Here is a 13,851-nt window from a genome sequence, read left to right on the forward strand (position 1 = left end):
GGAGGAGGGGGTGAAGGGAGGGCAGGGGTAAGGGGAAAAAATGAGAAGCAAGACTTGTCATGTAGAGGTACAAGATCCCAACAATGAATGTAACTGTACTGTATCCCTAAAATGTACCAATAAATTCAATTAAAGCTGGAAAAAAAAATGAAACACAAAGCTTATGTTTTCCTCAGCAAAACCATTTCAGTAGTGATCACAAATGAAAAAGAAAGACATGTGTCCTCACTTAGAATTTGTTGTCTAAAAGACTTCCTTGAAAAAAAATTGCCTTTAATTTGAGATATGAAGAATGAGTAGAAGTTCATAAAGCCACAGCAGACAGTTGGAAATGTGGTCTAGGTAGTCCAGGTTTTGTTTGTTTGTTTGTTTGTTTTTTAGCTGCCCATGAGGTGAAACACTTGGAGTTTTCACCTGAGTGCTAAGTATGTCCTTCAGTATGTCTATGTCCTTACTAAAGCAGAGCTGTACCTGTGAATTGACCAGAGCAGGTCTCAATACCCTCCTCTCTTATATGTCTTTTACTGTAAGAGGAAAAGTAGCAGTTTTTGGACCTCCTTACATTATTTCTTCTTAGATAATTATGCTAAGAAATAATCTAAAAAGCATTATGCTAGTTCATACAGTGGATAATAGAGCATTTCCTAAGTTTTCAAAGAGCAGGTAGTTTCTCTTAATGATGATTTTTCTCTTTCTTTTTCTGAGGTGAAAAATGGTTGTATGGCTGTTGGTTTTATCGGCCAAATGAAACATTCCACCTGGCTACACGAAAATTTCTTGAAAAGGAAGTTTTTAAGAGTGACTATTACAATAAAATTCCCGTTAGTAAAATTCTAGGCAAATGTGTGGTCATGTTTGTCAAGGTAAGAAATTTATGAGTGCCAAAATACCAATCATTCTCTGGGAGTAAGACTTAAAAACACTAAAACTGATAGTATTTATAAAACCAGGAAGTCTGTTTTAAACTGGTTTTTAAGCTGTATCTTTATAATTAGGTGTAGATTTGGGAAGAAATTAACCTGAATATTGTTTTGAAAGACCTTTTGCTATATGCAATTAATTTAACTTTTTACTTTGCCAGATCTGTAGTATATGTGTGTGTGTGTGTGATATGTTCTGTGTTTGTGTTACTGGAATAGAACACAGGGCCTTTGCACTGAGCTACATCCCCAGCCGTTTTGTTTTTTATTTTGAGATAGGGTCTTACTAAATTGATCAGGCTGGGTGTACACGCAAACCTCTTGCCTCATCTTCCCAGAATTCTTCTCAGAATGCTGAAATTACAGACATGCACTACCATGTGGTTTAGTAAGGCTAATTTTTAAGAATGATGCTTTCTGAAAGATATTCATTTATTTTAACACATTCACGTTGGGGCTGTAATTTGTTTTGTTTTGTTTTTTCAGTACCAGGGATCAAACTCAGGACCTTGTGCTTGTGAGGCAGGTGGCAGCACCACTGAGCTAAACCTCAGGCCCCAGGGGCTGTAATTTGTATGTCTTGCTGCCAGGCAGTTCAGGGGTTTGTTTTGTTTTGTTTGTTTGTTTGTTTGTTTGTACTGGGGATCGAACTTGGGACCTTTCTCTTGCCAGGCAGGTAGTGGCACCACTGAGCTAAATCCCTGGCCCCAGACTATTCTGATTTAATTAGTGTATCTTCTGGGTGGCCCTGATTTAATCCTTTTGTATCACCAATGATACAAGCTACCCAGTGGAACAGTTGTGCATGCACCACCAGTGGTTCAAGCTGATGGGAATGTGTTAAATTATTGGTTTGGTTTTTAAGTAATAAGGTGTATATGTTTTGTTTATCTGTCTAATATAGACACATAAGCACTGTTTAAGCTTTAAGGAACGTTACAGCTATATGAAATACTAACATTTTCAAAGGTTAATTGATAAGGTAAATGTTGTTGTTCATGTTTTAAGTTAAAGGATATATATTTAATCTGTTCTGTAGCCAACATCGTAGACCTCTCACCATTTACTGTTTATTGCCAGACAGTCCTAACAGTTTAACCTTTGGTTGATCAGTTTGTATTTTGTTTGTTTTTCAGGTTGATTGATTTATAGAAAATTTACCTGACTGGTTTTGTTCTTTTTTCCCCAGGAATACTTCAAATTATGCCCAGAAAACTTTCGAGATGAGGATGTTTTTGTTTGTGAATCACGGTATTCTGCCAAAACCAAATCTTTTAAGAAAATTAAACTGTGGACCATGCCCATCAGCTCAGTTAGGTTTGTTCCTCGGGACGTGCCCCTTCCTGTAGTCCGAGTGGCATCTGTGTTTGCAAATGCAGATAAAGGTGATGATGAGAAGAATACAGACAACTCAGAGGACATTCGAGCTGAAGACAGTTTTAACTTGGAAAAGGTATGTGGATGATAACCACACAGAAATAATTTTACACCTGAAGTATCTATTCCAGAAAACAAATGAATAAAGTATTGAACCTCATAAAAATATCAGCAATATAAAACTTCAGCCAGAGAGAAGGAAGCTAGAAGGCAAGGAAAATAATAATAATTTAAACGTAAAATGCAAGATTTAAAAGTAAATCCATGAACTGGAGATGTAGGTCCGTGGTAGAGCATTTGCCTAGCAAGCTCAAGACCTGGTTCACTTTGCAGCACAGCAGAAAAAAAAAGTGAGTCCAAGAGCCAATTCTTTGACAAGTCCGAGATGAACTACAGCCATCTTAATAAAGGGGGAAAACGGTGGCAGAGAGCTTAGATATGCAAAAATGGAAGAAATTCAAAGACTATATATTTCTAATTTTAAAACCTAAATAAAATAATTTTCTAGGATATTACAAATTACCAAAATGGAATCAAGAAGAGATGCAGCACATAAGTGGACAACATAAAAAAAAACTTTTTAAAGCTTCAAAAGAACTAGTACCAAAGAATATAGTAGTGAGCATCTATAGGTAAATTCTTTTAACTCTTCGAGGAACCTATAAATAATTTTAGAACATAGAGGACAGAGAAAATTTCCCAGTTCATTTTATAAAACCAGATAATAGGGATTTCACAACCTGTCAAAATTTGAGTATCAATGTGAAACTTTTGAGTGGAAAGATATATTTATAAGCAAAATAAAAATATTTCTGTTAGAACAAAAGACCAAAGAAAGCAGAGTTTATTCTAGGACTGCAAGGATTGTTCAAGTAGAAAGTCTTTACATTTCACTATATTAATAGTTCAGTGTACTTAAGCATACGTTATACTGTTTAAGCTTTCTGAAACCCCATCGCGTGGCCACGCTATCATCTTCATTTTTTTTTTCTTTTTGAGACAGAGTTTCAGTATGTAGTTCTGGCTAGGCTTGAATTCATTGTATAACCCAGCTGGCCTTGAACTTGTGGCATTCCTCCTGCCTCAACTTCTCCAGTGCTGGGATTGCAGGCATGTGCCAGTGTGCCTGGTTCATCCTCATCTTATAGATGAGAAAACTAAGGTACAAACTTCTAAATAATTTGCCTAATGTCGCATCAGTTAGTAGATGACAAACCCAGAAATTTATTCAGAAACAGAGTATGTGTTTATGTCACAGAGGCTGTATAGTTTCCATGTTGGAATAAATTAAAATAGTAAAAATGTAAAATCTACAAATTAATGTTACGAAATGAGGATATGGTGAAGGTGAGAGGAAGCACTGAGTGCCTAGCTAGCTCTCTTTTGCCTGCTCCCTTTCCTGTCTGTAAATTGAGGAGGCACATTTCCTAGGGATGAGTGAGAAGAGGCCAAAGTGCCTCTCTTAGGGTGAGGAGTTAGAGGGAGGGGCCCATATGGATAGGGAACCTTTTGACTGGACATACCTGCCTCCTACTCTGCCAGGGCAGTGTGACTTCCTGCAGCTTCTGCACTGCTCACACCCCACCTTATGCTAATGGCAAGACATTATTTTATGAAAAATACCTAGACATTTTTAATTAATACAGTATTTGATAAGGCAGTTGGATTTTAGTATATGTGCTGCTGAAGCAAGCACAAGGCAGTTTGACTTGTTTGTTTTGTTTTTTGAGACAGGGTCTCTTTATCTGGTTCAGATTGGCCTTGAAATGTGTTTTCCTTCTCTGTCTGCTCCTTGATTGTTAGCTGCCTTTTTTCAACCATTTTCCTTTACCATAGGAAAAAGAAGATGTCCCTGTGGAAATGTCCAATGGTGAGCCAGGTTGTCACTACTTTGAGCAGCTCCGTTACAATGACATGTGGTTAAAGGTTGGAGACTGTGTCTTCATCAAGTCCCATGGTCTGGTGCGCCCTCGTGTTGGCAGGTGAGTTGTCATTGAAGTAGGAAAGATGAGGTCGGGTCTAAGATTCGGGGCCAGGAGACATTCATCTCTCAGGATGAAGACGGAAGACCCTCTTCTGGCAAATTCTCCAGCTTCCTCTCATACCACACTTCCCCTGCTTTCCCTTCTAACCAGTTTTTAAAATTCATCCATTTGCTGGGCATGGTGGCACACGCCTGTAATCCTAGCACTTGGGAGGTTGAGCCAAAAAGATCACTGTGAGTTCAAGGCCAACCTGGGCCACATAGTGAGTTCAAGGCTACTGTGAACTACGTAGCAAGACCTTGTCTGAAGAACAAAAATAAATAAATAAATAAATAAATTCGCCCATTGGCTCTTGGTTTTTTTCTTCTCTTATCATTGACAGAATTCTCAGCTCTGAAATTTCCCTGCCTGTTTTGTATTGTAAACTACTTAGCTTAAATTTGAAATACCATATCCTAGAAGAAACCTTCATTCCCTTGATGACTAGGTTAGGTCTCCCTGTTACAAACTCCGAGAGAACCATGCATTTCCTTCTCCTTAGAGTACATATCATATATTGGTATTTATTGTCAAGTTTCCATACCTGGCATTTCCAAATGCTGTGAAAGTAGGAGCTCTTTTTGCTGAACTTTGTATACTCTGCTCAAATCATAGTACATGAAACATAGCAGAGGCTCATGTATTTGATGAACAAATAAATTGATGAAAGGATAGAAGTGTGGTTAAATGACAGAAACAGCCATAAAGAGCTGGATATGGTGGCACACTCGTGTAATCCCAGAACTCTGGGGGGCTTGAGGCTGGAGGACTGTAAATTCAAGTCTAGTCTGGGCCACTTAGCAACTTAATGAGATCCTGTCTCAAAATAAAAACTTAAAAAGGGCTAAGGATGTAGCTCAGTACAAAGACCTAGGGTTCATTCCCCCGTATTTGGGGGTTCAGCAGTAGAAGACTCAGTACTAGATTGGGCAGTAGAGGATAAAATTAAGAGCAGCAGTTAAGGGGCTGATAGTGCAGCTCAGTATAGAGTACTTTCCTAGCAAATAAGAGGTCCTAAATATTACAACAAGCATGTGTAAAAAACAAACATTCGATAAAATAACAGTCATTGTTTCCAGGAGATCTTGATTTAAATCCCAGCTCTGCTAGTTACATATCCTTAAGCAGATTACCTCTTTGGGTTTGTTTTCTCATCGAATTTGTTCTTCATTAAGCATTTATTACTTCTACTGTTTGCTAGGCTCTGAGGATATGTTAATGAATAAAACAAAATATTCTTAATACTGTTGAGCTTTGTTCTAGTGTTAATATAAACATTGAGTAAGTAAAGTTGCAGTCTATTACATCATGATACATGCTGTTGAAAAAATAGAGCAGGATAAAGGGCCTGGTAGGAGCAAGTAGGATGATTTAGATTATAGACCTCATTGAGAAGTTAAGCTGACATTTAAACTGAGAGAGTAAGAGAATTGTGAATATCTATGGAAAAAGTATTCCAGGCAGACTGAATAGCCTGGAAAAGAAGTGTGCCAGCCCTGTTCACACCAGAAGTTTGTTACTAGCAGAGCTATGTATGAGTTAGGTCAGAGATGAAGGCAAGGGAAAGTATGCAGATCGTGTGGGAACCCAGAGAACATTGTGGGAACTTAGGCTTTTACAAACTTAAATGGCATGTCACTGTGTTGTGTCAAGATCAGAAGTGACATTTGACTTCGGTGTTAATAGAATTGCTCTGCCTACTGTTGGTGAGAATAGACTGTAAAGGATCATAGGTGGACAGAAGGAGATCTACTAAAAAGTTATTAGAATGATTGAGGCAAGAGTGATGGTAGCTCAGACCAGAGTGATTGCAAAAGGTGCTATTTTGAAGGTTTTGTTTATAGTCTCCTAATAAATGGGCTGTGAGTTTGGAGAGAGGGCAGTCAAGAATGACTCCTGTTTGTAGGCCAGGGGAATTGAAAGACTGGAGTTATATTGAGATAAGGATGCTACTTCATGTCAGGATCCCGGAAAGTATTGGACAGTAATACTAACTTTATGCAATTGGTGGTGAGAGATAGTACAGTATCTGGCACGTAGCAGCCAGATGTTAATTTTTTTGTTTGTAGGGAGATAGTGCCTAACTGCAATCAAATTCTCAGTGTATAAGGGGTCCTAGATCTTAACCTGCAAAAAAGGTTACAAACCTTTCTTTTGTTAAGGGAATGTCTGCCACTTGTTTGATTGAACCTAAAATATTGAAAGCTTTTTGAGACAGCGTCTTGCTATGTAGTCCAGGCTGGCCTTGAATTCACTGTATAGTCCAGTCTGATCTTGAACTCACGCTGATTCGTGCCTCAGCCTCCTGTGTGCCACAATGCCCAGCTCATAGTGAAGATTTGTGTCTTTATTGGTCCAATTTGAGTCTTCGTAAGTCCAATGACAGATGCTTAGTTTTGTTTTTATCTTTGGCATCTCAGGAAGAAAACCTAGGAGTCAGAAAAGTTACATACTTTGTTACCGTGATGCATTTTTTTCCCTCAGATGAGTAGCCATATATGTTCTTTTCTCTTTTTCCAAGTATCTTCTCATGTGCTTGAGAGGGAGGGAACAAATGAAATTACCTCATTATCAAAACAGCCAATGAAATACTTCTAAACGCTGTACATTACTGTGGTTAACAGAATTTTTATTAGATTAGTCCTTTAAGAATTAAATTATTATAGGGCCGGGGATTTAGCTCAATTATTGTAACGTGATTTCTCCATTTTTTCCCAAGAATTGAAAAAGTATGGGTCCGAGATGGAGCTGCATATTTTTATGGCCCCATCTTCATTCATCCAGAAGAGACGGAGCATGAGCCCACAAAAATGTTCTACAAAAAAGAAGTGTTTCTGAGTAATCTGGAGGAAACCTGCCCTATGACATGTATTTTGGGTAGGTGTTTTTACTTGGTCACTTAATCACAGTCATTCTATAAAAATTGACTGAATATTATTGTGCTAGGATCATTCTAGAGTTAGTTATATAGTAGTGAATAAATCAAGCTCTGCTCTTATAAAGAGTTACATGGGAGCAAAGATTGGGGAGCTGGTAAATAAATTTAAAAACAGAAGTGTCGGACATCAGGTGGTGATTAGGGTTATAAATGAAAATAAAGCTAAGTAAGAAAATTGAGAGTAGATGTATGCGAAGTCCTGTGGTCATCAGAAGCCCTTGTTGATATGTGGCATGATTAGAGCCCTGAAGTGTGCCAGAAAACCATTTGACTATCTGAAGTTATACTCTGTCTTAGGCTCAACAAAAGCCTTTAAGTGGAATATCTGGTCATGTTCAAGACATAATAAAAAAGTTTGGTAGCTGTAGCAGGACAGTACGTGTGGTAGAAAATAAACCCTCTGGAGTGGTCATGGGAGGCCTTATAGACAGTACAGCAATTGGGTCTGGAGTGGATAGGAAGTCAAAAGAGGTTCGAGAAGAGTGGTGGTGTGAGCTAACTAACACACAAAGGGAGGACTCACTGTCACTGCTGTGTGGAGAATATGTTGTAAGAATAAGGTTGAAAATGGGGAGAACAGTTGAAAGACTTACAGTCCTTGTTGGAGTCTTGACCCTGATGTTGTTATTGTTCCTGCTCCAGACTCAGGCTTTGGTTTCTTTTCTGTCATCCTGCTTAGTGTTCGCAGTGACATTCTGTAGCTGGGATCTAGTTGTATACATCACGTATACCAGAACTGTTTTCAAATATTATGTTTCTTCTGGCCCAGAGTTATCTTTAGAGTTTATTTTACCCCAGTGTTATTTACATCTTTTGGAAAAATTAATAAATAAGTAATAAATAATTACTGGTCACAAGCCTTACAATGATGGCTCATGTTTTTTTGGGATTTTTCTTTTCTTTTTTTTTGCTTTTGTTTTTGTTTTTGCTTTTGTTTTGTTTTGTTTTGGTGCTGTGATTGAACCCAAGGTCTCATGCATGGTAAGCATACAGTCTACCACTGAGCTACACCTCCAGCCCCTGTTGCTCATGGTTGTAAAGAAGTCACATGCTCACAACCAATAGAAAATTTGTGGGGCCAGGGATTTAGCTCAGTGGTGTCACTGCCTGCCTCACAAGCACAAGGTCCCGAGTTCAATCCCTAGTACCAAAAAGAAAAAAGAAAAAATTTGTGGATTAAAAAGTGTCTTAGACTTTGTTTGATTACTGTAATGGGTTTTTGGTGCTTTGAAGTTTTTCAAAATTAAATATGGTGAAAATGTCTTAACTCTTCAACATATTTTTTCCTTTTCCACTCTGCGGAACAAAGGCTAGTGAAGTCATTAAGTCCTTTGCAATCCCAACTATTTGGGAGGCTAAGGCAAGAGAATCGTAAGATTGAAGCCAGCCTGCACAGCTGAGTGAGACCCTGTCTCAAAGCAAGAAGATCCAGAGATTTAGCTCAGTGGGAAGGCCCTGGGTTTGATCTCCAGTAACAACAACAAAATCTCCCTTTCAAATTGTGTTCCAGACTAAAGCAGCTCTGCAGGGCCTCACTTCCTAGAGTAAATTCATCCCAGAGAGCCAAAAGGAATGTAATGAAGGTGAGACTGAAGTCTCCTTTGGTTGGGACAACCATATCATTTGCTTTTTAGCTTGAGTTTGATTGGGGTTTGGTACAGTGCTGAGGATTGAACTCAGAGCCTCATACCACATGCTAGGAAAGTGTTCTACATTGAGCTACATTCCTAACCTAGTTATTTGCTTAGTGGTTATTTTGGAGATTACAATTAATATTCTATATTTGTGACCATTTAATTTGAATGAGTTCTAATTTAACCATGAATATCAATTTAGCTTCTTTTTTTTTTCCTTTTTATTGAGTTTATTGGTACATTTTAGGTATAAAGTTCAGTTATATTCATTATTGGGATCTTGTACCTTTACGTGACAGGTCTTGGTTCTCATTTTTTCCCTTTCTCCCTGCCCTCCCTTCACCCCCTCCCAATTTAGCTTCAATAATAACAAAACTACTATATAAAAAAAATATATATATCTCCAACCCCCTTTGTAATGTTTTTGCTACATTTATGTGTCCATTGACAAAAAATTTATAATTAAAAAGAGAAATTTAATTTAGAGTATATAATACTGTTTTGTTTCCTCTGTACTGGAGATTGAACCCAAGGCCTTTACACTGAGCTATATCCCTAGCCCTTCTTATTTTTTATTTTGATGCAAGGTCTCACTGAGTTCTCCAGGCTGGGCTCGAACTTACAATATCTCTGCTTCAGTCTCTTGGAGTTCCTAATACTAGCTTGGGGGTGGGTAACTGGGAATCAAGCTGAGAACCTTGTGCTTGTCAGGCAGGTGCAGTGCTGCTGAACTACATCCCTGGCCCCCAGGATTTCTATTTAGCTTTTATAAATTCTGTCACTTTACTGATAATCTCTGGTGAGACATAATTCTGGTTTCTTTTAGTTTTTATGATTTCCTTTAGTAATTAGTCATGTCCAGTCTGTAGCTCACCTTTTTGTACTGTTATACAAAGTAAAGAAAATTTTGTTACTTATAAATGTTAACTATATTATGTATTTTATCTATATTATATATTTTATAAGAAGCCCAAGAAAGTTCCACCTCACTCAAAAAAAAAAAAAAGGCAAAAGATAGGCCATAGGTTGGGCACACCTGCTTTAGTTCTGTTTGTTTGTTTGTTTGTTTAAATTTTTTTTGGTACCGAGGATCGAACTTGGGTCCTTGTACTTGCGAGGTAGGTGGCGCCGCCAATGAGCTAAATCCCGGTCCCTTCTCAGCATATTTAAAACAGTTGATTGGAAGTTTTTCTTTAGAATCCTAAAATTTTTTTATTTTTTGGTACTGGAGATTGAATTCAGGCTCTTGTGCTTGCCAGGCAGGTGCTGTGCTGCTGAGCTAAATCCACAGCCCTAGAAACCTAAAATTTATATTGAACCAGAACAGATGCCGAATAGCAAATGAAATCCTGGGTAACAAAAGGAAAACAGGTGGCACTACAATCCAGATTTGAAGTTATATTATAAAGCTACAGTGATTAAACAGTATGATACTGGGCTGGGGATTTAGCTCAGTGGTTCCGCTGCCTGCCTTGCAAGTGCAAGGGCCCAAGTTCAATCCCTGGTACAAAACTAAAACAAAAACAAAAATCCAGCATGGTACTGCCGCATAGAAAGGCATGTGAATCAGTGGAACAAAATAGAAGCAGAAACAAGCCCAGGCACATACAACTACTTGATCTTTGACAAAGGAGCTTAATATACATACTAGATGAAAGAGTCTCTCTTTAATAAATGGTGCTGGGAAAATTGGATATTCACATTCAAAAGATTTAGACCCATATCTTTCACCATGTACTAAACTAAAATCAAAATGGATCAAATATCTTAATGTTAAACACTTAATTAACTGAAAGATAAAATAGGTATAACTCTTGAAGGCATAGGCAAGGACTTTCTGGACAGAACTGCAATGGTATGAAAATAATACTGAAAATCAACAAATAGGATTATATCAAATTAAAATGCTCTGCACAATAAAATAAACAACCAACTGAGGGAAGGGACAATGCCATGAGTTTGAGGCCAGCCTGGGCTACAACATAGTTCAAGGCAGGCTAAACTACGTAATGAGTCCCTGTCTCAATAAAAAGAAAAGGACCAACATCAAGAATATAAAAAGAACTAAAAAAAAATTAGGACCCTCCCCAAAACAAAAGATGCAGACAAAAAATGGGCAACCAAAATGAATAGCCACTTCTCAAAAGTACAAATGGCTAATAAGTACCTGGAAAAACGCTCATCATCACTGGTCATCAGAGAATTGCAAATTAAAAGCGCACTGATGCCTGGTATGGTGAATACCTTGTAATCCCACCACTCAGGAGACTGGGGCAGGAGGATTGCCATGAGCTTGAGGCCAGCCTAGACTATATAGTGAGTTCAAGGCCAGCCTGAACTACTTAGCAAGACCCTGTTTCAAAAAAAAAAAAAAAAAAGCTAAAATACCATCTTATTCTGGAAAGAATAGCCATCTTCAAAAAAAAATCTAGCAATAACAAAGACTGGCAAGGATGTGGGGGAAAAGAAACTCTACTATGTTGCTGGTGGAAATGTAAACTAGTACAACGTTATGGAAATCAATGTGGAGATTCCACAAAAAAATTAAAAATAGAAATTTCATTTGACTCAGCTATCCCTCTTTCTAGGTATCTTCCCAAAAGAGTTAAAATCCTATTATAAGGATATATTCATATCCATGTTTATAGCAGCACAATTTATAATAGCTAGATCTTGGAAACAGATGACTGAATAAGGAAAATGTGGTATTTATGCACTGTGGAGTACTATGTTGTCATAAAAAAGATAAGCTTGAGGCATTTATGAATAAATCGATACAGTTGAGAACTGTTAGGTGAAGTAAGACACACAAGCTTAAATATGACATGGTTTCCTCTATATGAAAAACTACATACACTTCAGGATAAGAAAAACTTGTATGAATATTTTAATACTAAATTTATTGAGATAGCATAAGATTAATACAGGTTACCTTTGGCCTCTACAGTTGCATAAGGTGCTCAAAGTGGTGGCCATTAGCTTCCACACATTTATTAGGCTACTACTTGGTTAACCTTGGTTTTTGAGAGTGCTGCACATGCATTTTCATTTTCTTCTCTAAGGACCTACAGTGTAGTGCATTTTCTGTGATACATGGCATCCTCTAGAGTCCCCCGTAGAAGGCTAACACCATTGGTTGTAAAAACGTCATACTATTTTTCTTTGCCTGAGTGTGTATACATTTTGTGGATGGACTCTTTATATACAAATAAAGAGCAAAATAGAAGAAAGATAAATAGGAAATAGGCACAAGTTCAAGTATTTCCTCAAATTACAAATTGCATTGTTTTATAAATGTTTTAATACATATGCTTATCATTTTCATTTGTACTGAGAGTTTATCTTAGTTCATTGAAAAGATTTGTGTTGTTTCTTTTTTTTGTAGGAATCTTTTTGGTTTATGTTTTGTACCCTGCGTAACTACTTTAAAGAAAAATGAATGCACAGTGTAATAACTATTGTTAATCTTATTAATTATGAAATTTTGTTTTATTTTTTCATAAAATAAAAATAAATAGCCATCCAGCATTTCCCTGACTGAGTTCAGAGCATTTATGGAGAGACCATGAGGCAAGGAGCATCCTCAGAGCTTTTTTCCATTTATTCATTGATTGATTGTTTTCATTAATCTGATCTTATTGTATTTTCCAGCATTTCCTTAAATTTTTATGGTTTGCTACTCTTTGTCTTTTTGTATTCCAAATTCTTGTTGTCACATGTGATTTAACTTAGTTCATTTTTCTTGCTTTAATAGGAATTTGGGTATATTTGAGGTAGATGTATATGCCCAGTCCACCATTTTGAGAAATGTTTCAAAAATATTATCTCAGTATTATTTCCTGACTCTAAAAAGCATTCCATTTCCATAATTTCTTACATAACAGGCTAGTTATTAGCGAAATTACTAAAGTCAGACATATTTTTACATTAGATTATTTTTATAGTATCTGATAATCTTGTTTATGATGAAATGAGAAATATTTTTCATTATTAATACTAACAGCTAAATTGTTTCTGTACTTTTCTTCTTTTGTTTTTGAGACAGAGTCTTGCTATATAGTTCAAGCTGGTCTTGAACTCACTATGTAGCCAAGCTGGCCTTGAACTTACAGCAGTGCTCCTACTTCAGCCTTCCAAGCTCTAGGATTACAGGTGTAACTCACCACACCCGGCTTTCTTTGCCTTTTGTGCTATTCTTCATTGTAGTCTAAGGTTATCAAAGCTCAATATCTTTCTTTCAAAATTCTCTTGATTAAAATTTTTGAACATTTATTGTTTAATAATTTGCTCATGTTGTCTTTGAAAAAATAAGTCCTTGCTATCCTTTGTTTTTTAATCCCCAGAAAGGCATGTGTCAGAAGTTCAATGAACAATGCCGTGGTACTGAGAAGTGATGGAACTTTTAAGAGATGATTAAATTATTGAGATATTGATGCAACTAAAAAATAAAGTCTTTGTTTAATAAATACATTACATTGTCTGGGCTTTCCAGGAATAATTTCTGTTTTTTCTTTTTTAACAGTAGCCATATTTTCTTATTTCTTTGCATGCCTTTTAATTTTTTGTTGTTGAAAACTAAACGTTTTGAATATTATAATGGAATAACTCTAGAAATCAGATTTTCCCCTTCTCAAGCTTTGTTCTTATTGCTTACTGTGAGTTATAGTTTTTGTTCAGTAACTTTAATAAGCCTTTTTTTTTTTTTTTTTTAGATTGATATCCTTATTGTGAGAGGTCATTGAAGTTTCTTTTCTTTTAGCTTAGTGGTCAGCTAGTGATGTGACAGAGGTTGTTTTAAATGCCTAGAACCAAAATTCCCAGTCATTGCGTCTAGATTCCCTCTGTATGTTGGTGTATATCTTAGCCATGCACTTTACAACTCCACCTTTATTTCCTACTTGCACAAAGCTTGAAGGTTAGCCAGAGATGAAAACTTAGCAACTTCCTAGGTCTTTTCT

The 13,851-nt window shown here is 36.9% G+C and overlaps 1 protein-coding gene across 20 annotated transcripts in view; it reads left to right on the top strand.

Moving 5' to 3' along the window:
• The window catches only part of Pbrm1 (polybromo 1), a 125,542-nt gene that overhangs the window by 85,101 nt on the left and 26,590 nt on the right, over positions 1-13,851 (top strand). For all 20 annotated transcript variants that reach the window (XM_033756900.1, XM_033756909.1, XM_033756913.1 and 17 more), the window contains 4 exons: positions 706-863; positions 2,110-2,373; positions 4,134-4,279; positions 7,041-7,198. In XM_033756900.1, coding sequence (XP_033612791.1) covers positions 706-863; positions 2,110-2,373; positions 4,134-4,279; positions 7,041-7,198 — 726 coding nt within the window. The remainder of the gene's footprint in view (positions 1-705; positions 864-2,109; positions 2,374-4,133; positions 4,280-7,040; positions 7,199-13,851) is intronic.

Source organism: Fukomys damarensis, unplaced genomic scaffold (assembly GCF_012274545.1).
Source record: "Fukomys damarensis isolate Sample0158 unplaced genomic scaffold, DMR_v1.0_HiC HiC_scaffold_28, whole genome shotgun sequence".
In the NCBI taxonomy this organism is placed as follows: Eukaryota; Metazoa; Chordata; class Mammalia; order Rodentia; family Bathyergidae; genus Fukomys; species Fukomys damarensis.